The sequence below is a fragment of the Ascidiella aspersa genome, chromosome 3 (assembly GCF_963924565.1).
Source record: "Ascidiella aspersa chromosome 3, kaAscAspe10.2, whole genome shotgun sequence".
NCBI lineage: Eukaryota > Metazoa > Chordata > Ascidiacea > Phlebobranchia > Ascidiidae > Ascidiella > Ascidiella aspersa.
In genome coordinates, this window is record NC_139449.1 from 21,780,346 (window position 1) to 21,807,407 (window position 27,062).

General features: G+C 35.5%; 2 protein-coding genes across 3 annotated transcripts; both read left to right on the forward strand.

The window, feature by feature from the left end:
• Window positions 1-599: 599 nt before the first annotated feature.
• Window positions 600-15,184, forward strand: LOC146160813 (leucine--tRNA ligase, mitochondrial-like). The gene is made up of 22 exons (XM_083384057.1): window positions 600-719; window positions 1,583-1,687; window positions 1,836-1,958; window positions 2,106-2,197; window positions 3,748-3,808; window positions 3,920-4,009; window positions 4,533-4,583; window positions 4,706-4,798; window positions 4,931-5,038; window positions 5,126-5,254; window positions 5,366-5,411; window positions 5,502-5,612; window positions 6,402-6,472; window positions 6,627-6,868; window positions 7,400-7,498; window positions 8,034-8,171; window positions 8,361-8,464; window positions 8,560-8,742; window positions 10,007-10,167; window positions 11,590-11,667; window positions 12,445-12,556; window positions 14,124-15,184. The coding sequence occupies exons 1-22, from the start codon at window positions 624-626 to the stop codon at window positions 14,276-14,278; spliced, it is 2,448 nt and encodes an 815-aa protein (XP_083240183.1). The 5' UTR covers window positions 600-623; the 3' UTR covers window positions 14,279-15,184.
• Window positions 15,185-15,838: 654 nt separating this feature from the next.
• LOC146160814 (alanine aminotransferase 2-like) lies at window positions 15,839-25,532 on the forward strand. 2 transcript variants are annotated; one of them, XM_083383532.1, is made up of 12 exons: window positions 15,839-16,132; window positions 17,602-17,761; window positions 17,919-18,008; window positions 18,924-19,032; window positions 19,488-19,621; window positions 19,811-19,924; window positions 20,017-20,226; window positions 20,472-20,554; window positions 20,842-21,004; window positions 21,664-21,885; window positions 23,373-23,485; window positions 23,715-25,532. In XM_083383532.1, exons 2-12 carry the CDS (start codon window positions 17,603-17,605, stop codon window positions 23,803-23,805), a joined length of 1,488 nt encoding a protein of 495 aa, XP_083239658.1. In that variant the 5' UTR covers window positions 15,839-16,132; window position 17,602; the 3' UTR covers window positions 23,806-25,532. The 2 variants fall into 2 exon arrangements, with proteins under 2 accessions (XP_083239658.1, XP_083239657.1); XM_083383531.1 differs by lacking the exon at window positions 15,839-16,132 and having other exon boundaries at window positions 17,398-17,761.
• Window positions 25,533-27,062: the final 1,530 nt, after the last annotated feature.

The window sequence follows — 27,062 nt, forward strand, 5'->3', positions numbered from 1 at the left end:
AAATTGCCTCCTATATATAAAAATAACAAGAAAACTTTTCCATTTAAGAAACAATATACAATTAATTTACCTATTGTGTTTTATTTGAAAAAGTTTTCACTACCGATACCTTTATCTATACCAGTGATTCTCAACCTTTTTTAGAGCAAGAGCCGCATTTCAAACCTAAAGGTTTGCAAGGAGCCGCATAAAAAACAACAGTAGGCATATAATTAAAAAACATTAAGAAAGCAACAAGAAAACAACAAATATACATTACGCTAGCCGAGGCTAACTAATTGACAATGTTTGCCATAGCTTGTCGATCAGGACTAAATATATTATGACGTAACAAACCACAAAATTATTGTAAAGAGCCGGATGGAAGTACCCGATAACATTAGTAGTTTGTACTCGGGATCCTTGCTGATACAATTCATTAATTCTTGATTTTTCTTACTTACTTTGCTGCAATTCTGCTACTTCTAACTAATTTTTCACTCGGTTAGAGAGCCGCAAAATGTACAGTTGAGAGCCGCATGCGGCTCTGAGGGCCGCGGTTGAGAATCACAGATCTATACAGTATCCACTTAACTATCAAATTTATTTTTTTCAGTTTGTTTCATAGTTGCTGTTTAACAAATATGTTCAGAAATACTCTGTTAATCAATTGCGACAACAGAGGTTTAGAAATCCACCATTTTTTGCGACGTTATTTATACAGCAAAACGAAGTTATGGGTAAGTCATGAAGTACTTTTAGGCTTGTAAAGTTTGTGCAACCCTTGTTTAAAACCATACTCAATATATTGTAGATTCTAAAATGTGATGAAACTTAATATAGATTTGATGCTGAGCATTGTTCCTGCGAATTGTTGAAGCAGTGTTTGTAAACTTTTTACCGAAATGTTGTGGTGCATGTGGTGAGTCGGGAAAACACATAATTTGGGGGGGAATAGTTGAATTTTACTTGAAATGTTAGCAAGGTTTTATTACATGGGCCTGAAATGGAGTCAAATTCCCTGTTCAGTTAAACCCTAAGCTGTGTAATTCATCAAAAATTGTTTGGAAATTTGTTCAGCCACGTAAAACTTGAGTCAAGTAGCATTCAAAACTTGAAGTAATTTTATTACAGTCTTAATATTTCTAGCAGTAAGTTTTAATAGTCCCTCAATTGTAAGTTGCTACACTATTATCCCCTTACAGTTTCCAAAGTTTGCAATCTGGCTTCGTGCAAATATTTAAAGTTTCCCATACGTGTTTTCTGATTGCTATCTGCTCTTATTCTTTTTATACTTTTTACATTGTTTAGTGTTATGTAAGCAGTTACAAGTCATATTCAGTTTGCAATCTTAATCAGCCCTAGTTTTTTATATATAATATGTTACTGTATAAAGTTGTTGTTCTAAATTAGGCCAGCACAATCATAGTTGAATTATTCTCAATATGCTGTCTGATGGCAAACTGTGTGTTGAAGACACTACTTGCATTTAGCATAATATTGCAAGCTGGCTTTGTCATCACTAAAATAGATCTAAAGTACCCAAGATTTTTTATGTTTCTATTTTTACATTGTATTTTAGTTTTTATGATTTAAATTTTAGCCAAAGAAATACAAGAAACAAACAAGGCAAGATCTTGAAATGTATTGGTCCAACAAACTTACGCAACGATGGACAAATTTAAAAAAACATCCCAGCTCTTCAAAGGTTTGTTTCTTTGCCTTCTGCTAAAACTATTTGTGGTTTTAATTTATTTAATTAAAACTTATAGGTACGGTACAAAAATCAAGTTAATGTTATTTTTTCAAGAAAATCTTCAAAAAAAATTAAAATAGAAAAATATCTTTGTTTTAAGAAACCCAAATTTTACTGTCTAACAATGTTTCCTTATCCATCTGGGAAACTGCATATGGGCCATGTTCGTGTTTACACAATTAGTGATGCAATGGCTCACTTTCATCGGATGAATGGAAAGGAGGTTAGATTTTTCTAGAAAACAATTAAAGAAATTGGCTACATATATTTCAGAAATCTGTGTCAGGATGCAGATATTTCATGTGTAACAATAATTTTTTAAAATTTATATCTGTAAAAAAATCTCTTTTTAATTATAAAATGGTTTTAGGTGTTGCATCCTATGGGCTGGGATGCATTTGGTCTACCTGCAGAAAATGCTGCCTTAACAAGAGGACTAGATCCAGCTGAATGGACTAAAAGGTGATTGTCAATCTTTTGTGCAAATTAGGTGTTTGGCCATTATAGAGCGATTTCACAAAACAGTTACTGTAGATTTTGTACCATTAAAATTTAAGTAACACTTTTGCTCCTAAAATTTAGGAAAAATTTTGGCGAACCACAGCATCTTTAATCCAAATATTCATTTAATTTGCAATTGGAAACTTTTTGCAACTTTTGTGCAGTTCTGTTACTAAATGAGTTCAAAAATGTTTTGAAATGTGCTTTATTTTATTTTCTAAATTTATACTAACAAATCTTTAGCCTTAATATAGAGCAACAAACTTACCTTGCTGTTATATGTGTTATATAGTGATAATGACTTGCAGGCTGGCAGAATCTTGCCAGCCTTCTGGTGACAAGCATTTTTGGCGAAAATTCTTCGGTTTGGTCACGCCCCTTAAACAATGTGTTCGCCAAAGGAATGTATGAACCTTGCCATGTTTTGGATATAAATAATAAAATTAGACAACAAAACGTAACGCTGAAGGCGCAAAAAATTCGGTGACATCAAGTCATTAACAAATACATAAGGGACATGTGAAGGTACAATCTGGGGCCTGGGGGTGTACGTACATGTCTGCTTTTCTTGCTTTAAAAGTGTTACATAGATAAGCTGTTTTCAGGCAAACTTGTGTAAAAGCGTGCTGCTCAAAACGAAAAAATATTCTTTGGCTAAATTTCCAATTTATATTGCTCGAAATAATGATATTTATAATAAAATTTAATAGAAATTGTCACAGTCACATGGCAACATGCCCCATAGTATGCATATTACCTTTGGGATAGATTTGTTGAAAACAAAGACACATAAACCTAGCTAAACTACAGTAAAGTTCATAAACCTAGCAAAACCACGGTAAAGAAATTTTTTTGCATTTGCGTAATTAAACAACCAAAAATATACTTTAGGCCTTAGGGGGAGAAGCATAGCCTGGTACATCCTTAATATGTTGATGTGAATGTTATACCTGTACATTTAACAGGAATTGGGAATTCAACTCAATATACAGGAAATCAACTCAATTACTTGCCAATTAAAAGTAAAACTGCCAACACGTAACAATTGTATGATCAAAAGTGTGTACTTTTTAAAATAATAAACAGTCTATATGCCTTTTTCAAAATGACACAACAAAATTAATTTCTGCCAATTGTAGTGAGTAATGTTATTACTTATTGCATATTTCCGCTTTTCAAAAATATATGTGATTAAATATGTGTGGAAACAACCACAAGGTATTTTGTAAATTGGATGTTGAAAAAAAACTTTTAAAAAACAATTTTTTCGAAAAAAAAAAAAGAAAAACAATTTTTTTTCCATTGTTGTTTTTTTTTACTTAAATTTTTTTTTGCACCAATTTCTTCGGTTTTCTGGCTAATTCTTCGGCCGACATAGTCGACAAGTCGCCAGTATTCTGCCATACTGATGACTTGATTTGAGATCAGTCACTGTTTTTACAAGACAACTAAAAATTGTTACAAAAGTATTTACAATTATGTTTGCAGTAAACCCATTTTATTTTTCACAGTAATATTGCTTACATGAAAAAACAACTGAAAAGACTTAATCTATGCTTTGATTGGGAAAAGGTGATTATTTGAAAATATAAAATTTGCATTAAAATTTGTGTAGTGTGTTTGTATGACTAAATTTCCTGAATAATAAAACAATATGTGGCATATTTGTGGATTTTGTTTCAGGAGTTTTCAACATGTAATCCAGAGTACTACAAGTGGACACAATACCTGTTTTTAAAACTTTTTAAAGAAGGATTGGCTTATAAAACAGAAGTAAATATTATGGAGTATATATATAATATATCAGTCAAATAATATTTTAGCATGATTTTATTAGTTACAATTTTTTGGGACACTTGGTTAAAATATGCAAAGAAGCTCTAGAAAAAGATAAATTGTAAATGTTTTTGGCTTGATTCAGCAGTTGGTTGCTGGCTACCGTATTCGTTACATCACTTTGTGGTTACACGTAAACTGCCACAGTATTGGCTCAGTATTATGGATTGTTAAAATTTGATTAAACAGGCCAACTTCAAGTAGATTTAGCAAATTATCATGCTTATTGCAGTTGTAATTTATTTTCACCGGAAGAATTGGTAGTTCTACTTCTTAGTAGTTACAATTACACTTGTTAATACCCTATTTAACATACGCAACACCGCAGATTTTATCTGGTTATCACTATAACATTTTAATCATGCTCAGATCAAGAATGATGAGTTTTATATTTCAAATATTCAAGTAACTGGTTCAAAATAACATATTTTAATCTTTTCTTTTTAATGTTACTTTTCAGGCACCTGTAAACTGGGACCCTGTTGACAAAACTGTATTGGCTGAAGAGCAGGTAGGCTATCTGCAGTTCCAATATTTATTTGTGCCTTAAAATATTATTAACTTTTGTGAAGGTCGGCTATCTGCAGTTCCAATATTTATTTATGCCTTAAAATATTATTAACTTTTGTGAAGGTCGATGCAGATGGTAGGTCATGGAGATCTGGAGCAAAAGTAGAAAAGAGAATTCTCAAACAATGGTTTTTACGTACAACAAAATATTCCGAGGTGTGTATTTCATAACAGAAAAAGGTAGACATAAAAAATATCTGCTTTGTGCTTTGCTTGCTATTTGATGTAAAGTAGAAAAAACTGATGTGACAGACTGACAGTATATATTTGTTGTATTTTTGTACAAAGTCATTGTTAAAGTCCTTGAATGAAATCGAGGAAGACTATGGAATCAAAGCTATGCAAAGAAATTGGATTGGTGAAAAACATGGGTCTTTGGTGGAATTCTCTTTAAAGGTTGTTTTTTATTTCATTTTTTACATAAAACCATTATAATAATTTAGTGTTATCAATAACAAATTGTATCAACTTATTTTACAACAGGTTGACGTTTTTGAACTCTCAAAAAAGCTTCCAGTGTTTTGTACACACCCTGAACATTTGTCTGGAGCAAGCCATGTAAATGTGTTGCCAACCAAGCTGGAAAACCTAATTGAAACTTTAAAAGAAAATGTATGTTTATTATTAGGCTATTACTGAATTTATCAGATTGTGTTTTTTTGCTGCTTGCGGTCAATCGGTCATGTCCTATTTATTTATATACAACTGTTTTTATTGTTTCAGGGAGTAAAAACAGAGTACATAGAAAGTATATCTTCTCTCTCAACAGGTGAGGTGATTCGAGAAACAAATAGCTGGAAAAAATACCAACCACTTTTAGTACAATCTCGAATTTTTTTGACTTTTCTTTTTTTTTAAGGTGATCATCTTCCTGGTATAACGGCAACCAACCCATTTACAAACAAACAGATGCCGCTGATAATTAGTGACCATCATGAGGAAAATCGAATTACTGTAACGGCAGTACTGGGTACGTAGTAACTAGTTAGTGTAAAACTAAAAAAACGTGACATGGTGACCCAATAAAGGGTGTTCTTAAATGGGTTTTCCACCATTTCCCGCACATAAGAACGGCCATTTATTGACCACTGATATGTGGCACGACATTTTAGATGGGCTTAATTGATGTACTTGACATGATATTTAGACCGAAATTTGGGGGTTTATTAAACAGCCATCTTTCTAAAAGCACCAAATTTATAACTTGACAACGGCCTTTTGGGGGTCCATGTGAAGCCCTTATATGCTCTAAATCAGTGCTTCTTAAACTTTTTTAGTTTTGTTCACCCCTAGCATATATCTCCAGATTTCATTCATTCTTATCTCATTATATGATAAAACGATGTCGTCTATATATAACAGCACAAAATGACTTAGGTTATTTCGCAAGCTATGATCCATTTCTGACGGTTCACCCTTATTTACCCCTTTTGGTTCACCCCTGAAAAATTGTTATTCACCCTTGGGTGAACCATTCACCTGATTAAGAAACACTGCTCTAAATAGTTAAACCTTTTGTACTCGACATGCTATTTAAATCTCTGCTAGCTCCCGGGTTTTATCAATTACCAAGACAACAATCTTATAAACAGCACCGTACGCTACATATTAGTTAGTTTGTAAAATACAACCATTTAACAAAATTGATATATTTGACATTTGCATTGGTTTTCTTGGACAAATATCACGTTTGCAAAATAATGGCTATATATTTGATTAAATTTCTCCCTTTTTAATCATAATGCTATGTTATGTTTAGGAGTTCCCGCAGTCAACGAAGAAGATCACAGCATAGCAGAAAATCATCAATGCTCAATCGTAGATAATAGTGTACGTCATGCTTATATGTGTAGTTATGGTTACAACTTTGAAACAAAACATTATAGTCTTTCGAACCTTAGCGTTTTAGTTCACTATAATTAGTAACGAAAAAGCAAGTGCGAGTAAATTTCGACCTAGACCGTTTTTAACACAAAACGCACAGGACCCTTTAACGAGAGAAGAAGCGCTGCAAAAAATTCGCCACCTCAACTGCGGTGACGGCTACATGACCACCAGCAACCTCCACGACTGGCTCATCTCACGCCAGAGACGCTGGGGCACCCCCATTCCAATCGTGAACTGTCCAGAGCACGGGGCCGTACCCATTCCGCAAGCCGACCTTCCTGTCGTTTTGCCCAACTACAACGAGCCACTAGATGAGTGGAAGAAGACAAGCTGTCCAAAGTAAGCCGCGTTATATTATGTCACGTTTTTTTAAACGACTTTCATAGTCGGGTTAGATGTCGTCTGCGATACGTTTTGTTTTTTAACAAAAAATATACTTGAAGTTATAAGATCACCGTTTGCTGTCTTAAAAGTCACTTAAACACCATTGCCGGAGTGGAGATTATTATCTTAAAATTGTTTCTCAATTTTCACGTTTTAATTTGTTGTGTTTTTTCAATTAATTACCTTGATATGGCCTCCTTTGCTGTTTGAAAGCCTTTACATTTGTAGTCCTACGTCGGTTGGTTGACTTGACAAATTCGCAATAAAGCACAAATAATTATTTATGACGGCTAAATCGGACAATTAAAATATAATTTTAAGACGACCTTTCTCTCACTAAAAGATGCTTTAATCTCACAGGAATGTAATCGGTTGCCCAATGTTGATCTTGCCCAATTCGAAACTCCGTCTCTTTCATGAAGTCCATTGAACAATATCTTTCCTTAAAAATATACCTTTTATTCTTAAGTTTGTTTCTTATTGAAGATGCGGGGCTCCCGCCACTCGTGAAACGGACACCATGGATACCTTCGTCGATTCATCCTGGTACTTCTTTCGATTCACTGACCCGCATAACACCCAAGAGTAAGTTTGCTCTTGCCTTTCTTATACATTTTCACTTTCTTTTGTTTAAGGCTGTCCGCCAAATGCACTTTGTAACTAGTGGTTCGTCAGAAAATAACTATAATAATAGATGTGACAACCGTAACGAGTATATAGAAGTTCAAAAATGGATTTGGTGTTTATAGATAAAAAAAATGTTTAAAAAAACAGATTTTAAGCAAAAACGACCTGAATTCCCCTTTGTAAATTATGTTTTAAATGGAATATTACTAATCTTATTTCAGCAGTTATTTTTTCGTCTAACGCTATTTTTAGCATTGAGTCTTTTTCTTTAAACTGTGCATTGTGGTCATAATTATTTAACAGAAAGACGGAATGATAAATCAATGCTGGTTGTAAACCTTTGCCGCATAGCTAAAATATGCTTTATACTTCTCCAACGTAGTAGTCTACACACTTTTACCAACTTGAACTACGGCTCTTTTACCCAAAATGTATCTTATGTGATCGTTTGTGAAGTCCAAAGATTGACTCGTATATTCTTTGTGGTTTTCAGACCTTTCTCGAGAGCAAAATGTGACGCCCTGATGCCAGTTGACCTGTACATCGGTGGAAAGGAACACGCGATACTGCATCTCTACTACGCACGATTCATTTCGCATTTCTGTGCGGATCAAAACATGGTTGCAACGAGGTGGCCGGTGTTCGTTTTTTATGTGACGTGCAGCTTTGCTACTTTCGCCTTTATAAATTGCTAGTATTGCCCAGTTAAACTTGACTATACAGATATTTTTTATTAATTTTCTTATAATTTTTTTAATTTGCTATTTAAAGCATTTGTTCGTTAACGTCTGTCTAATTTATTGATTTGCCATTCATCCAGGGAGCCTTTCAAGAAGCTTTTAGCGCAAGGAATTATTAAAGGAAAGACGTTTAAGCTGAAAAGCAACCAGAAGTACCTTAACCCTGACGACGTCGATCAAAAAGGTGGGTAAGAAGGCTCGTAATAAGACAATAAAATATGTCTTGACCCTTTAACTGTTAACCGGTGATAGCTCTTTTTTCGTTCTCTTTGAACGCAGGCGACAATTACGTGGAAAAGGTAAGCGGCGAAGAGGTCGAAATGAGTTACGAAAAGATGAGCAAGTCCAAGTTGAACGGCGTCGACCCGGAAGAGTTCGTGGCCCAGTGGGGAATCACCCTGACGCGCTTGTTCGTGTTGTACGCGGCCGCACCGCACGAGTCCATTCACTGGGACGTCAAGAGTAAGGCTCGCGTTTTCGTGTTTATGTCTCGTTGCTTCGTTATTCCGAGCAACCTTTGTTTTTGCGATAAATTTTTTGTGATTAAAAAAAATGACTGAAGTGTTATTTTATGATGCGATTAAAACATAGGCACAGGAGTGTTCTTTCTGCGCAATGGTCGAATGCGTTACGTGATACAAACTGTTATAACATGGGAGACCAAGTTGTAAATTTGACGCATGTTCCACTGTTCCGTGGGTATATCCAGGGGTGGGTTGCTTCGTTTTTCACAGGGTTCAGCTGTCAGCTTGCTGCCGGATACGGCAACGTTTTTTAATATAATTGGGTCTTACGCTAATGCGCGAAAACCCTGTCTTTTGTATCTTGCTTGCACCTGGGTAGACCGTAAACGCAGGAGATTTTTTCTCTTTAGCCTTTCTTAATTCATTCAGGCTGGCTGATCGGCAAGTATGTATTCGACAATTGATCACACTAAATAAAAGCAGTCTCCCTTTTTTTCTCGCTAAAACGCTAAGTTAGGCGCATTTAATGTTCCTGGCTGTTCGCTGTTTGCGCAAATATCCGGTGTTGGTGTAAGAATGGCATTTTTTAAAGCTTCCCTTACAAAATGGTCCAACTCTGACTGTCGTGCGCAAATTAAAATATCCATTTTATGTAATGACAGTTACCGTAAAATTATTCTCTTATAAACAAAACCTGATTAGTGTACAATTGACGTAATTTATTTTTGCTCAACCGAATAGTAAAATTATGAAAGTACCAAAATCAATCGCACATATTTCACGGTCTTGGTTTAGGTTTCCAACTAAATTTAACAATTGCAAACGCCTAGCAGAAATCTTTATGACTCACGTCAACGCTTTGCGTCTAAAAACTTCATAGGCTCGCTTTCGCTGGATGCTATTTGGCTGTTTCTTATTTATGTCATAATTATCATCACTATTTTATGACGTCATTAATCATTAACGTTAGACGAAAATGGGGGAATCCCCTAAGTTAAAAAATCTTGCCCCCGTTTTTGGATTTCTTGATACTTCCCTGCACAGCTACCAAAAAATGCCTTTGTATACAATTACACCAAAATATTTGGGGGTAAAAATACTTAGGAGGGAAACGGCTTTTTTGTTGAATTATGTTGTTAAAAATGTTAAATACACACCGTAAATTTACAAAATATACTGTTTGTTTAAACGATTTTACTTTTTGTAACCTTTAAAACGACTGTTCTCATCGCGAAATTTTTAAATTACTTGTCTACAAACAGCCGATATCATCCCGGGCGTGATGCGATGGCAAATGAAGTTGTGGAAATGTGTTTCGATGCTGATCGAGGCTCGTCGTCGCAAATTAGAAGCCGACTCTCCACCGTTCGAACCATCGGAAGAGTTCAAAGTCGCTGAAAGCACCAACAAAACGATTCAGCAGGTTAGAGTTCAGATTTTACTATTGGCCGCGCGTAAGGTTAAAGGTTAAACCTGTCAATCTGAAGTATGACGAATGTGGTATAATTACATAAAATTCGGCGATTGTTGGCTAGTTAGAAGGCAAAGTTGAAAAATATTTTCTTACATTTTACACCTTTGATGTGTGATGTTTCAATTGTTGAGAAATCATAATAAATCACTTAGAAAAAATGCTAGTAAAGGATGCCACCAGCCAATAATATTTCTGTAGTTTTTTTTCTGTAGGTTGTAAAACATAAATGTTTGAAGCCACTTGCCTAAGTTATAAACAATTGTACTTTAGTAGGTATTGTTCGATTTTGCAGCCATTGGTTTGATTGCGCATTTGAATTAACAACTGCCATCTAATAGTAATAATAGAGGGTAGCATATTAGACCAGTGCTCCGCAACCTTTTTTCACTTGCGGCACACCAACAGAGCTACAAATACTCGACGGCACACCTACGAAATATATGAAGATCGACAATAGATAACAAAACCAAATATCCTTGGCTACCCAGAAAAAAGAAGCGATTTATGATTAAACGCGACGAAGGCGCCGGCAATTTGACCTTTTTATGTCTATTATTTTTAAGTTTTGTGATTTTTGCTCTTTTTAAAATATCCAAATACGGCCAAAGGGACACCAGCCATAGAACTGAAATTAGAACAACATGAACGTCGGAATAAAACAAATTTCGGAATAAGACCAATATAGAACTATTATACATTTAATCGTAATAACGTCTTAATCGGAATAAGTCCTAAACGGCGAGAATAAGGCCACCCTATCGCTTTACCTAACCTCAAGCCCCACCCCTAAATTCATCACTAACTCCCCTAATAATTTCAACCCTAACTTACTTCCTTACCCCACGTATTACCCACCAATAACACCAAACAGGGCACATAACTCGATGCCAAAAAAACATCCGAAGACAGACCGATTGCTCCCCAAATGTCCCATACCCTCTTAGGCCTTATTCCCATAAAATTTGGGACTTTTTTTTCTAAAGTATTTTTTAGAAGATTTTAGATTTTAATATGTCGTGAATATTGCTGCGATTTGGGCATTATTATGACGTAGACCTAAATACTATTGTAAATTAACTTGCGTTAGATACTGTTACTTTGTAGGCCTTATTGTATGGTCCTGGCCAAAGTCCTGTAAATTGGATTATTGCATAAGGTTTAAATGCCTGCCTTGATGTACCATTTTTGTGATAATTATGCTGAAAAAATACCCTTAAAAACACAAGTAAAACCTTCGGAAACGTCGCGGCACACCTGGCATGGTCTCGCGGCACACAGGTTGCGGAGCACTGCATTAGACGACCAAATAGCAACTGATATGTTGGGGCCAATGTAATCCACCACTGCTTTTTTAACTGTGTTTTCTCGTAGGTTACGTATTTGTTTGAAACTTCATGTACTCTGAGTGCAGCCATCACAAGCCTAATGACGCTCGTAAGAATTACTTCGGTAAGCGCATTTTAGCTTTATCTTTATTCAGCAAATTTCTTTATACCCATCAGTATGCAACGCAGGATATTTTGTTAAATGGAGGCTGCCTTTTTTATTTTCTGTATAATTCGCTCAAACTGTCCGTGGCAACAAATTCCATGATTAAACATAAAGCTTTAAGAATAAATTTAAATATAATTATGTGATCAAATTTTCTCAAACGTTTTGCATCGTACGTTACGCAAGAGGGCTGACGAATGAAGTCAAGTGTCACACTATGCTCAACAGCTTAGTTCACGAACCTTTTGTTGCATTTAACTGAAAGCGTTTGAAGTGTTTGAAGTTTAATTGACCTGTAATTATGTAAGGCTTTTAACTGCAAACTATAAGCCTATTAATACCTTGACAAATTTTTCACGTCGATAACTGTAGAAGTAACTTGATTATAACCGTGAGCTGAGCTTAATGGGATACGTTTCAACTGTTGGAAAAACTGATTAACATTTTTATGTTGATTGGGTGTCTGCTATTTATTACTTCAAAGAAAGCTTTTAAATTCTTCCGTACTAAATGCACGATATCATTCGTTGTCGAATTTGCTAACCCCAGCGACGATACCTTACATTAAGTTGTCAAAAATCAAATCCAATGCATATTTTGTATAAATTGCATACTCAAGCATTCTGCGTAACATGGTTCTCATTTAGACCGGTTTAACCCACGATGGATCGGTATCCAAGCTCTTTTTATGAATAAAAAACCCTTTAACTATGTCAAATATATTGTTTTTGACAGAACTCTTCCGCTGCTCTCATCCACACGAGTCCCGTCTATGAACGATCAGTGTGCGCACAAATTGTCATGGCAACCCCACTTATGCCGCATTTCACATCCGAGCTCTGGGAAGGTAACGTTAGTTCTTAAGGAAGACTTACTTTTGAATAGCAAACTATGGAGCGAGCAGCCCCAAGTTAACTATGAATAATGAAACTATATTTATACGGACTCCAGTCATTAGGACAAACATTAGAACAACATAAACGTCGGAATAAACACGTTTCGGAATAAGACAAAAATACGTGTAGGCTCATTCCTAATAGTTGTAATAATGACTAATTATGAATAAGAACTAAACCCGTTGAAATAAGTCCTACATAGCCATAGTAAGGACAGGCCTATACAAACTTTTACCTAACCCCAAACCCACCCCCTAACTTCATCACTATATTTCAAACCTAACCCAAATTCAAACCCCACCAACTTACCGCCCCTAACCCCAAACAGGGGCAAACAATGCGGTGCCCCAACGCCGCCGTTCAAACTTGGCTGACCAGACGTCGACGCCTAAAACGACCGATCCCAGACAGGTGGCCTCCATTCGTCCCATACCCTCAACCTACAGTTATAAGCGTTATTAAGTCTATTATTCTAATAAATTTAGTTCTTATTTAGATGATACATATTTTTGTTCTTTCCGACGATGGTACAATAAGTTTTTTTACTGCTTAACATTGCAAACATTTTAATTTAGAAGGAGCAACAGATCACACAACACAATGACCACGCGAAAACGAACTGGGTATAGAACGAGAGCAGTATATTTATCTGGGATATGTTTGCAACACATTTAGTAATATGTGCCGAGCAACAAAGCAATATAAGTTAGCTTTGTGTCCATATGTGGATCGATTTAAAAGCAAAGTTTTCATTAAAACAAGTTAATTACTTGATTAATCGGGCATACAGAAATATACTCGATTATATTTATGCTCCATACGCTTTTTATGTAAACATGTTAAACAAATATCAGATAAGCTCTTGACCAAGCGCCTATCCTTGCTTCAGTCCACGCCGTTCGGCTTTGTAGACTTTAGCCCAACGCGTGGGAATAAACAAGTATGGTATGTTAAGCAAACAAGTGTTCTGTTCATGCTGTTGTCCCACCTTATGCTTGTGTCAGCGTTAATCACGTTCCTCGCACTGGCTTAACGAACACAGTTATTATGGCATCAAACGCTGACGCGGTGACCCAAATATTACAGTGATTATGACTGTTATTGCCCAATGATGTTTACACAGCTTGCTTTATAAACCGAAACAAAACTTATTTGTTATGTTTGGGTGATAACGCAAATCAACACATTTTGTTTTATTGTAAAAGCGACAAGGCATTACCATTTGTAAGATGACACTTAAAGCAAGATATTTTGTGGTAATGGTTTTATTATACTAGGTTTGTACGTAATTGCATAATGTCAAAATATGCAAAATACCTTTCAAAAACTAAACAAAACTATAAAAACCTTTATAGGTAACATTTTTTTCGAAATAAAAAGTTACGTAAGTACAATAAATACACTAATCAACACATACATGTTTACTGTTTAGCAATGGTTGCTATCAGAAGATTTTTGTCGATTTCGGCACAGATTTAAGAATGGAATCCTTTTTTTTAACGAAAAGCTGTTTTTAAGGATTGCGAAGCATGGAGACCAAGCTAACAAACCAAGACTGGGACAGCTTCGTACTCGACCAAGTTTGGCCACAGGAAGTTCAACTACCACAAGCAACTAATCAGGGAAGGGCACTTCATAAAGACCCAGAGCATTCTACAGCGATATCCCAGTGACTGAATGGCTGTCCACTGAATGAACGGCTTGTGTTGTACGGTACTGCCAGTTCCGAAATGGCTGAAAATGTCCTATTCAGCAGTCTGTCGTTTCGCACACTAGCACAATGCACGAACAACGATCGTGATTTGACGCAAAATTTTTAAATACATTTGGCATAGTTTTAAGATTTCTAGTCTCGCCAACTGGACAGGTCACGTATTCAGGTCTTCCGTCGTTTTTGTTACCAATAGTGACACATCGCATGAACACGCAGTGCGTTTTAAAGCAGTTTTTATGTAATTATATTGTGCGCAGTTTTGCATAGTTGCGTTGTTCCGCTAGAGTTACTGTATATCGATTTTCCAGAGCGGGTTTGTTAGTCACTATAAGAGAGGCAGTAAACGACCATTTCAGATTGCTAGTTTAAATTGTTTTATGAGCCAATAACTAGAGCCTATAGCCGAAATTCATTTGCGGCCTGGAACACATCGTTAACGTTGTGAATAATTTATTGATCCAGTAAAGTACTAAAGCACTCAGTCGTCCCGTCCGTGCAATTATCCATGAAGGGGATATGTTCAAATTCAATTGCCTGGTAGTCGGTTAGAGTTTGAAAGTGTGCATTCAATCCTAAGACAGAGTTGTGTGAACTGTGAGGGGTTATGCTACATGCCTAAAAACTCAATTGCAACGCGTAATTACTTTCGCTGCAAAATAAAACGTCCAACTAACGTCATTCCGTCACATGTAGGCTGTGTCGCCCAGTAAGCCAATACGTATGAATGCGGCTGGCTTAAGCTTTTGAAAGCAGATACTTGGCGAAAGTCGGTTTCACCTTTACATCACTTGTGACAAATAAAAAGTATGACGTTTCTCGCTGAATTATATTTCTGTTGTGTTTTAAAATTTACCACACCTGTAACCTTAAACCTGTAAGACTACCGCTAAACCTACATGGCATATACGTTTGTATTTGGTGAATTTGATTTTCATGATTTGAGTTACAAGCTAACATCAAAATTTCTTGCAGGCGTACCGGTAATTCAACGTCTATTTCGTCTATAAATACAATCACTGCGCAACGTTTATATCTGGGTGTCCAATTTCCGTTATAAACCTGCTACAGGGGCTTATTCATTAGCTAAAAGCGTTTAATACACTTGCGGGAAATTGGTAAACAAAAATTATTCAGCTTCGTTGCTTTATGCCTTTCACGTCTAAATAGTTGGTTGGGACCTATAACGACCGTCTCCTGTATACCGGCATAGACCTACATTGCAAGGTCATAGAACGGTGTGACGCGATTAAGGGGTGTGTGTTGGCGTGTAGGGGGCGTTCACTACTTATCTTTTTAATCGCGATAGCCTTTTTCTATCAGGAAATGTATTCTGGGAACTGTTCCAGTCAGTCGGGCTTACGGGTAGTGTTTAAAACTGAATGTAGCTAGAATCGCCCTTGCTGAGATTGAGTCGACTGACTCAAATAGATAGCCAAATTATGCAGTGCAAAATCAAATTGAGCACGGTGTAAGGAGTCAGCTGATATTGTATCTTGCTTTATACAAATTAGCAGGTCATCCAACTGACATGCTCGTTTTAAACGGTTGCATTGTTTACATTAGGTCCCTACATGCAACGACAGGTCGACGGCAACAGCATTGCGAATTGATTTATTGAGAGCCACGAACTTATAACGTGCCTCTGTTTGCCTTGGCAATAGGCTAGCTGGCGAGAGAAAAAAGGTAAGCGAGCAACACGTCGCGATAACTAACCTCGCAGGGACGATCGTAGCGTTCGATTGCGTCGTTTCTTTCTCTTAGTTCTTAACCTGAAGGTCCAACAACATTTGGTTCCCATCGCTCCACATTTAAGGTAAGAAATTAATCTAACACTATGTTTTGTTAAGCAACCGCTTTGTTATTGTGGCTTGATGATGTTGGAAAAAGTCTGTGGATCTTTAGGTGAAGTATTAATTGCTTTTGTGATTACGCTAGATTCAGAAACACGTGGTTTTCGCTCAATAAAACGTACGTCAAGTGAAGCGTGGCGTTTTGAACAAAAGTAAAAATATCGAAATTGTGTTGAAAAAAGGAGCAGTTTTATTTTAACGCTGAGTCATAAGAGCAGCTACAAAAGTAGTATTGCATGAAAATCCCTAGGGTATCTCCCGTTGCACCTGGGTATTTGAACCTGACAAATTAAGAAACAGTTTAATAGTACGATAAAAAATTACGAAGGAATGGGTCTCCGCTGGAAATGCTTTGCTTACGTCGGCGTGGCGTTCGTGATAAAATTTGGGGTTTGTTTAGTACGACTAACCGGCTGCAACTTTATGGTCTAAATTTAAAAAATGTTTTGTTACCAGAAACCACACAGCAATAAAACAAATCCAATGTAAACACAATATATCGTATTTTTCTAACTTTACGTTCGAGGTAGAAACATCGTATCAATATGAAAATATACGCAGTACTAAGACGAAGCTAACCTTAAATTGTGAACGGTGTACCAATTAGGCAAGTGGTAACGTGACACTATGCATATCTAATCGTATAAGTTGCAGAAAATAAGGGTCTAAGTTTGTCTAAACTGCCATAATATCAACCACTTAGTGTTAGGTCAGCGGTATGTCCTACTTTAATTCTCTGAAAGGCGTATTTTGGCGCTCGTCTAGAATCCTACCACAACAAACATTATTAGGGTTAGGGTGCTGGTTAGCGTTTGGGTTTGGGTGAGCCCAGTCATAGTGTTAAACAATATTACTTGATCTACCCACACCCAAATACTAACCGACACTCTAACCCAAGTATTGTGCATTGTTTAATAATTAATTTAACGTTGTGGTAGGATTCTAGACCAGCGCCCGTATTTCTGCTAAATTGCTTATTACAGGACATTTTATTTAGAAATTCTTGTTACTATATATATTGGTAATATACAGCAGTTTATCAAATTACTTAGACTGGCCCTAAATTTTTGCAAACAAAAACTTATTATTTCAGTGCTATGGATGCATCCATTTTTTTCTACTGTTTATATAATTTTTTATTTTATTGATCCATAGTTTGCACAATTCACTTACTATCACTTATAAGGTTAGCAATAATACATCAATATATTAGTTATGTACACACTTATAATCTTCTTGGCAGATTGGGATGGTAATTAATAAACTAATATCACGGTTTTGTCAATGTTTTTCAATACATTCATTCTTATTAGATTTAAACTAGTCTAGTTTGCACCAGTTAAATCAAAATGTTTTGTTTGAGAAATTTACGATGTGGCATTTACTCACCTAAAAGAGTGACACGTCTGAAAGTCATTTCTTCTATATCAAGCATGACTTCAAAGACTGACAGAAGCTTGTCCAATGGATCACCTGCCTATCAAAAGGTTCTCACAGCGGACAATATGAACCAGTGCATCAAAAAAGTGGAATATGCAGTCCGTGGACCGATCGTCGTTCGAGCTGGAAATATTCGGAAGGAGCTTGCTCAGGTGACTATATAATTTACGAAAGTTTACATATAACAAATATATATTTTAAATACTACAATTTCAGCGAGCTGTATATATTTATATTTTTAAAAACATGCAACATTTTTATATCATAAAAAAACATTTAAAATAAAAAAAATATAATGTTTCTTTCTAGGGTGTTAAAAAGCCTTTCACAGAAGTTATATCAGCAAATATTGGTGATGCACATGCCATGGGTCAACAACCAATCACTTTTCTTAGACAGGTGAGCTCAAGTACTCCACCCTTTTTTTACATTGACATATTTGTTCAGGTTTACCTTCTATAACCACCATATCTCTGGCTGAACTCTTTCTTATTTAAAGCTATAAATTTTCACCTGGAGATTGAAATTACAAACAAACATGATTTTGGTTTATGCCGGAACAAGTTTGCACTAAAACTTTGACCTTGCTTGTTATGTTAAACATTTACTACCAAAGCTTTTGAAAACATTTATTTCAAGCGAGTTTAATATTCATGTCTTTCAAATAAGTTTCACATATTTACCCCAAAGTTTCATTTATATTTCTTAGTAAAAATTATCAAAATACAATTACAAGGCAGAAATATAACATAGGTTAAATATGGTCTGTGGTTGGTCTTTGATGTAGTAGAGTCCTTTACAAGGCAAAGAAATTGCATTCACAAACATATGCAATTCTTTCTAACCGTAAGTTTTTTAGGCATCATAATTGTTAAAACAGCTATATATTAGAACTTGTCTACAAGCAATATGAAAAAAAAACAGTTACAGAACACTGCCATATGAAATGTTTATTGCACGTACAGATCCTTTATGGATTCCCTGGGGGTTAATTATGGATTCCCCTGGGCATTAATTAATTATTATGTGGCACATATATAATAATCGGTTAGACTATTTATGCATACCTTTGTGTTTATTTGTTTGCTCAGTTTTTTTGTTGACGAAGTAATGTGTTTTGTGCATTGCCATGTATCAGTATTGTAATTAGTATGACTAGAACTTTACTACTAACTTGGAAGTTTATATATTTAGTTTTAAATTTATATATATATACTGTATATATCTGTTTGTACAATGCATTCCACATAAGTCATACAGAGATTACATAAACATAGGCTCACTTTTTTTTTTTCTGATGTTCATATTTTGCAGGTTGTTGCCTTGTGCATATACCCTGAACTCATGAATTCAAGTGATTTTCCTGAAGATGCTAAACAAAGGGCAGCTAGGATATTAGATGGCTGCGGAGGGCGCTCAATAGGTAGGAATTATTTTTTTGTACGATTAAAGGTATTTTCTGTTAAAAAGTGAAATAAAAGTGGGAAAATATTTCTTTGTATTTGCATATAAAGAAAATCTTATTAAGTTCATTGAAATTGAAATTTATATATTACATGTTTTTTAAATGATTTTGCAGAAATTGAATAGCTAAAACGACAGTACTAGCACTAAAAAGCATTTTTTTTTATTTTTGTGACATTACACATGCTCCACTCTCCCAAAAAATAGATTTGTACACCACATTAATTAATTTAGGAATCATTTATAGGTAAGTTATTAATCGCCAAAAAATGATCATTAGAATAATTCCTTAAAACGCAATAAGCTTAATACAGTGGTCTTGGTTTTAAGTAGAATTATGGTAGACCTGCAATAATTTAGATTAGAGTACTTGCAGCCACTTCTGATTTGATTTATGATAGTGACTTTTTATAGGTGCTTATTCTGCCAGCCAGGGTGTTGAAGTGGTAAGAAATGATGTCGCGAATTACATCAAAGTTCGAGATGGGGGCCTTGAATCTGACCCAAACAATATATTTCTATGTACTGGTGCAAGTGACGGAGTTGTGGTATGTCAATAGTAGAGTTTCCTTGTTTACACTTTTGCTAAATTTTTACTTGCAAACAGGTTGCAGCAGGCAGATTTAAGTTGGTTAATCTATGTTTATTCTTATCAATGTTATAAAGTATTTATACATTGTAACCAAAGTTACTTTTAGACTAAATTAGCTGACACCTAATTTATACTTGTGTTATAGGCCATGTTAAAGCTACTGGTGTCTGGAGAAGGAAAAAATAGAACTGGTGCTATGATTCCAATTCCCCAGTATCCTTTGTATTCTGCAACACTGGCTGAACTCAACTCAAAACTGGTGGGAAAAGCACAAACTTTTATGATTTATTTATAGAAAACATTTCTATTTCTTTCTATGTTAATAAACTGACTCAAGTTTTTTTGTAAAAGGTCCCATACTACTTGGATGAAGATAATAATTGGGCTCTTGACATCAATGAGCTACAAAGGTCGTTTGATGAAGGGCAGAAGGACTGCAAACCCCGTGTACTTTGTGTCATCAATCCTGGTAATCCAACTGGACAAGTTTTGAGCCACAGCAATGTGGTGGAAATTATAAAGTTTGCAAAACGAAATCATTTGTTTCTGATGTCTGACGAGGTTAGTTTGGAGCATGTTGTGTCGCTTTTTTGTTTTGGTATCAGTCTTTTTAAATGTCATTTACAACTTTATTATGTTTGTATAAACTTTATGATATGCCTTTCATATGGAAACTTATCAATTAACATATGCCCAACTTTTACTATGTCATTGGACTCAAATGAGAGTTGCAACGCTTATACATATGTCGTTAATATTTACGTGGCATTTGTATATAAGCTTCAATAAATATGTTGGTGTTCTAGGTGTACCAGGACAATGTCTATGCGGAAGGATGTGCTTTCCATTCCTTCAAAAAGGTTCTTCATCAGCTTGGACCAGAATACAGGTAAGAATTTTACAGACCAATCATATTAAACCGAGGCCAATTAAAAACAACGCAGTATACATAACAGTATACAAAGGTTTGCAAACTTTAAGAATTATAATATGAACATTGAACAAACTAAACATATTTTGCGAAGTGTTGTCAGTTCGTTTGCATTGTTGCTCTTCCTACTCTTGTCCATTAATGTGTGTCAGTTTAGGTGTATTTATTTGATGCACCTAAACTGCCAAACATTAGTGGAATGGCAGCCCTTCTATAGCTTCTAATATTTAGTATCAAATTTCCAGCGATAACGTGGAGCTTGCCTCATTCCACTCCATCTCCAAGGGTTATATGGGTGAGTGCGGCTTCAGGGGCGGTTACATGGAAGTGGTTAACCTCGACCCTAAGGTGAAGGAACAGCTCCGTAAGCTGGTGTCGACACGGCTCTGCCCACCTGTTACTGGACAGGTAATATCTACATATTTATTTTAGGCAAACTGCTTCTTGGATGTTTCCTGTATTAAGCAAATGTAGTGATGAAGGACACTGCTCAACATGCAGTGGGTCTGACTAATAGGTCATAAAAAAAACTGACCAAAAAATTAAAATTTTGACTTAAAAATATATTTTTTTGACAAAATTTTGACCTATAAGAAATACATTGAATAATGGGAAAATACATAGACAAACTATAAGAGATACATAGACAACATATGAAGTACTGCATTAGTGACGTGGCGTCGTCTGCAAACTCGCGTAAACAATATGTTGCAGAATCGCATGTTGTACTGTGCATACGCTGTTTCTGGGTGGCGACTCAAAAACGTTTGGAAGCCCTGGTGCAGGCAATAAAAATATTAGTGTAGGTAATAAAGCATTTGTACAAGGATGTCTATTCCATTTATGATGCTTAGGCGCTCTTTTAAAAAATCTAATAAATGTTGACTGTTTTGTTTCCAAGTTGACTTCTTAAATGGGTTTCAGCAGCTTTGTCCTGTCTTATACCTTTGCACGCGCTCCTTTCCTAAAAACCACTCCTGAAGTTTGCTGAGCCAAAATGTATTTTTTTTTTTAGTAATTGTGTGATACCGTACAGCATTGTGCAGATATCGTTCTGTTGTGTTTAGGCCGCTCTCGACGTGGTAGTGAATCCCCCGCAACCAGGCGAACCGTCGTTTGAACAGTTCGACAAAGAGAAGCGCGCCGTTCTCGGAACCCTGGCGGAAAAGGCGCGGCTAACAGCCGAAATGTTTAACTCAATACCCGGGATAAAGTGTAACACGGTCCAAGGCGCCATGTACTCGTTTCCCAACATTACCATCCCGGACAAGGCGATCAAAGAGGCCGAGGTATAGTCAGGTTCAGTATTTTTGAACACGCACTCGTTGATTGATTCAACGTATTATTGATTTTAACTGCCGATACACGGAGATGTAAACCAGTGGTCGGCAAACGCCGGTCCGCGGACCGGTACCGAGGAAGTTGGTTACCGGTCCGTAGCAGTGTTGTCAGATTAAAATTTTGTTTAAACACAAACTGTACCTAAAAACCTGATAAAAAGTCAAAAATAATTCAATGTATTTTTATATTTAAAACACATTTACCTTCGTTTCAATATAGCCTACTACTCCATGGTTGATTGGTATGATAAAAAATCTCAATTATAGTATCAATCTCTCGTGAGGTTCAAAACAACTAGTGTGTTGTGGCCATATGAGTTACATAGCACGTTCACAACATCCATATTGCATTTTTTTATTACAAAATCTAACTTCTAGTACTTACAATATATCGAAAAATGGGCTAAAATATCACGTGTTTTAATTTTAAGCGTGCTCACCTTAAATTGCAGTAGAATTTCATGCAAACAATGTTTATAAACTATGTATATAAAACCATAATGAAATCATTTATTATTTTGATATTTAGGCAGGAAAGGTTTCGAAAAAACGTTTGTATATTAATTAGTTTTAGACTTTATAAAAAAGGTCAAAAAAGCCATTCTGGCAAGCCATGTACGTATGTCTATCCTATACTTTTCAGGTGCCGGTCTGTGGTTCGTACTTTTTCATAGTGCCATTTATTCGTGTTTATATTACGTAGGCTAACTATTGAAAGTGTCGTGTAGGGCCTGGAAATGGAATCACACATTATTATATGTTATACAAAAGTGTGACTTCTTTTCAAAGAATGCGCTAAATATCCTTAGTTTGACAAGTTGGTAAGAGTATAGGAATTGGTAATAATGGTATACAAATGTAGTTTAAGAAAAAACGTTAAGGCCTAAAAGTTTTATTGAAATGAGCAGCGGGTTGGGTTAAATTAAATTGCTTGACGGGCCGGATGCCGCCCGCGGGTTTCCGTTAGTTTATTAATTCCTAGGTGGGAGCATCTCTTTGCGGAAAACAAGCATAAAGTTCGCATTGAAAGTTGTAATAAATCTCCTTTCCTGAACATTTGTTGTTTTTTAAGGCCGGACCGCGACAAAATTTTAGTTTTATATCGGTCCGCAGTGCCAAAAAGGTTGCCGACCCCTGATGTAAACGATCTATTCTACATGTTATTTTTCCACATAAAACTTCCGACATTATCTTCCAAGGCATAATAATGGAATTATAACTAAGTCGACGACGTACTAAGAATATCAAAGTCCATACGACACTGGTTCTAAGTAGCCTAAATGTTGAAAAGAAATAAAGCAATATTCAAAACGTTTAAAATATGCACTAGTTTAAATATATCTTATGTTATCTAAACCCAAGGATTAAAAAGGCCCCAATCTAATTATTCGAAAGCCAAATACGTGTTAGCTATACGTAGAGTTTTTTTACTTTAGGCGCGCAATGAAACACCGGACAGTTTCTACGCCGGACAATTGCTTGAAGAAACCGGAATATGCGTCGTTCCAGGAAGTGGCTTCCGACAGAGGCCAGGAACATATCATTTCAGGTGCTTTTTGCTTTTTTGCAATTTAAATCGACTGAAAGTTACTTAAAGTTCGAGTAGACTTTTCGAGAAAACGTTATGACAGCATACAATTTTTTAGGCAATTGTCGTGGAAACAAAGAGATAACAAAAATTAAGATTTAGCTTGTAACGTATATAATAATTTAACAAGAAACACGCGTGTTCAATGTAAATCCTAAGTATGCTTAAATACATTATTTTTCTTTCACAGAATGACGATTCTACCGCCGCTTGACAAGATGAAATCACTTTTTGCGTTATTTGCCGATTTCCATAAGCGATTTACAAAGCGATACGAGTAAAGCACAGCACCTCGATGGTGGTTTTTAGGGTCTACGTTTTCGATTTTTGCTATTTTTTCGAATTTTTCCGTTTGTTGTTCAATCCGAGAGTGTTAGCCTCTTTATAACATCACAGTTTTCGCAATCAATTTTTTATATAAATAATCCTTGATTTGTGAAGATAAAATCGTCGGTAAAGTTTGCAAACACAACTTTTAAATTCATGGTAATTGTTGACTGTAACAAACAATTGATCTGGAAAAGACATTTTCGTTTAAACCAATCTTATTTGGTCGCCGCGTAGGCCGTAACAAAGCTGTAAACCATGTGACATTGTTGACAACATCTCTTTGCGCTTGTGCCTCTTTTTAGCGTAATTGGGTGATTTTATAATTGCCTGGACATGATAAAGAATGAGATGCGCGATGGCTTGTCAATATGAAAATACAACTTTTTTGTCAACTATGTCATTTGAATCGCTTGTTTACACCAGAACATTGATTTCGTACTTAAATAAGATTGCCATACTAGGAGCGATGATGCTACGGAAATTTACTTTATTTAAAGAAATTGAAATAGTTATTTTAAATTTAAATACCCAAAAAATAGTTTGCCATTTTACTTTCTATAGTACAATGTATATTATAACGTTTTATTTACAAAACTCGTAGTTTAAAGGCCTAATTATACTTATCACAGTGATATGGAAAGATTAATTTCGTTAATGAAGGAAATGAGAATGAAAACAGCATTAAACAGCGTCTAATAAAACGCACACGGCAAGCGATAATATGCTCTGGCCTTGATTGCGCGGTTTGTAGAGTTCATATCTCTTTTCATTCTCATTTTGCTTAATAAAAACAGTTGTGTGAAACCTTGACATTTTTATTATTTGTTTTGCTTTCTGTTGCGTTACCGTATAATTCTCAGATTTACATATCAAATAACTTAAAGTATGTTCCAATTACTGTTTTTAAATACCAAAAGCAATTGTTTTGTTGTTGTTTTTTCTCAAATGAATTTTTGTCGTTTCTTTGCGACGTTTTAGACGAACAAATTTAGCTTAACAATAACGAGTTCTGCTATATAAATTATTGAATATTATTTTAGTTTGGGTAGTACTTAAAACTAATGTGTTTTATCTGCGTTTCGTTATATTTGTGAGTGACACTAACAAATCTTTAGAATTTTTAAAACACCTGCGCAACCTTTAAAGGAAAAACTACCTGCGCGCCTATCTTGCATTGTTTTGGTGTGTTAAAAGCGTTTTGACCTAAAATACAGATTTTGTACCATTATTATTTAAAAAATATAATCAGGGTTTGCACAAAGACTTTGTATCTTAAGCTTTTTAGATTGATTTGTACAATAAACGGTCTTTAAAAACCCCTTGTTTTTAAAAAAATAATTAGTCTTTAATTCGTTTGATTTACAGCTTATAAGTTAGTGTTTAAAGTGACAAAACATAACATTTTTTAAAACAAATTGTTATTGTGTTATTTGTGCATGAAATTGATACTTGTTTGCTCTCTAATTATATTTGTTAAAACGCCATGAGTGATCAAATATAATATATTTAAAACCTTTAAATGTTCTTATAATCCTTGTTTTTTTTATTTCATAAAAAATATTTTCTAAAGTGTTTCATTGAAATGTGTGGCAACCCGTATATCAATTTTACATGTTACCCAACTCGACAAAATATTGCTTTTTACATATGGTCTAAAATAAAGTAGAACTTCATGATATACCAGGTGTGTGTGCTTTGTTTTGCTGTACAACATGATTGTGGTAATATCGTAAGTGCAGATACATTTCGCAAGTTCATGTTTTTTCATTACAATTTTTATAATTTTATAAAGGTGCGGTAAACTTGCGTTATACGTGTATTTGTACCAGAGGCGTAACCAGAAATTTAAAAAAGGCGGTTACTGAACTTTTATCTTCAGAAATTCCACTGTTAAAAATCAGAAACAGCCAATTAACCTGCAGCAAAACCGAACCTTCAGACGCAAACCGAACACGTGCGACGTGCGTCGTCGACGACACTCCTGCCAGGAGCCAGCTGCGAAATGCTTAATGTGCACTCGTTTACAATCTAAATCAAGACCCTGAAATATGCGCAGGCCTAATCTTTGTAGAATCATGTTTCGACTATCAGCAGCCAAGTTTCTAAAGTTTCATGTACATAAACATGACTATAGGCTAAATTACAAGCACATCTTTCGCCACCTTCTATACTGAACGAAGGTCGTTTTTCCCGAGTGTTATTATGCCAGGATTAGCGAAACATATGCGCCGAGCTGTGTGCCAAGTTAGCTAAAATACAAGCTGTGGTTAACAAAAATGATTGCGTCAATTGCACGCTAAACACGTGGTTTTAGAATACGCTAATGCAATTTTACGGTAACTATCAAAAATGGCGACCTTGAACGCGCACGACAGTAACAGTTAGACCACCTTGTATGATAATCTGATTCAGTTAAACAAAATGCACCAACGTCGTATCTTGGCGCACACAGCGAACAACAAGGAACATTGGTGCACATCACTCGACGTTTTTAGCGAGAAAAAGCCTTGATTTAATGTTGCTAATTGTTGATTATACACTTACTAATCATAAAGAAGGCGAAAGAGTAAAATTTTTATCCTACGCTTACGGTCGACCCAAAAAAGAGACGAAAAACGGTGTTTTGCGTTTGACTTCGGTTTGACCCAATTCGGCTACATCAACAACATTCCCGCATTGAACAGTGAGCTAAACCTTGACAACCAGACCAAAAAATGATAATATCACTTATAAAAGAGCTCCAAACCCCTCAGCCCCCCTCCTGGATACGCCACTGATTTCAACCTATCATCTTTTCGGATCTAGTTTTTTTAACATCTTTGTAACAATATATGGAATCGACTCAGAGTAATTTATATTGCATTTACGTGTGCCTGTACATGTGCATCAAAATCATTCGTAAACAAACCCTGTATATTCGTTTAAATCTATATCATACGTGGATTTTCATACAAAGCTCAATGGTGAATTTAACAGTTTTAGTTTTAAGTGAACAGCGTAAAACTACGTATGGTGATGTTTGCAATGTATCTTTCCGGCGTGGTCCAGGTAATGCTTTTTTGCAATTTTATTAGAAAAACTAAATATGTTTTTAACACAGTAAAAAAGCGTAGAGAATGTGGCCCACGTTGTGCAATTCGAAGGGCGCGTTTAAGCGACTTGGCATCTTTACAAACAGTTGCCTTGGTCCACCTAAGTAGATGTAGAA

What these genes read in the sequence shown, in the direction of transcription:
- LOC146160813 (XM_083384057.1), top strand. Translation starts at nt 624, where the DNA reads ATGTTCAGAAATACTCTGTTAATCAATTGCGACAACAGAGGTTTAGAA. An exon ending in ACAGCAAAACGAAGTTATGG is followed by an intron (nt 720 to 1,582) that starts GTAAGTCATGAA and finishes TTTAAATTTTAG; the next exon opens with CCAAAGAAATACAAGAAACA. An exon ending in TATGCTTTGATTGGGAAAAG is followed by an intron (nt 3,809 to 3,919) that starts GTGATTATTTGA and finishes ATTTTGTTTCAG; the next exon opens with GAGTTTTCAACATGTAATCC.
- LOC146160814 (XM_083383531.1), top strand. Translation starts at nt 17,519, where the DNA reads ATGTTTTGTTTGAGAAATTTACGATGTGGCATTTACTCACCTAAAAGA. An exon ending in CTGCGGAGGGCGCTCAATAG is followed by an intron (nt 19,033 to 19,487) that starts GTAGGAATTATT and finishes GACTTTTTATAG; the next exon opens with GTGCTTATTCTGCCAGCCAG. An exon ending in GCCCACCTGTTACTGGACAG is followed by an intron (nt 21,005 to 21,663) that starts GTAATATCTACA and finishes TGTTGTGTTTAG; the next exon opens with GCCGCTCTCGACGTGGTAGT.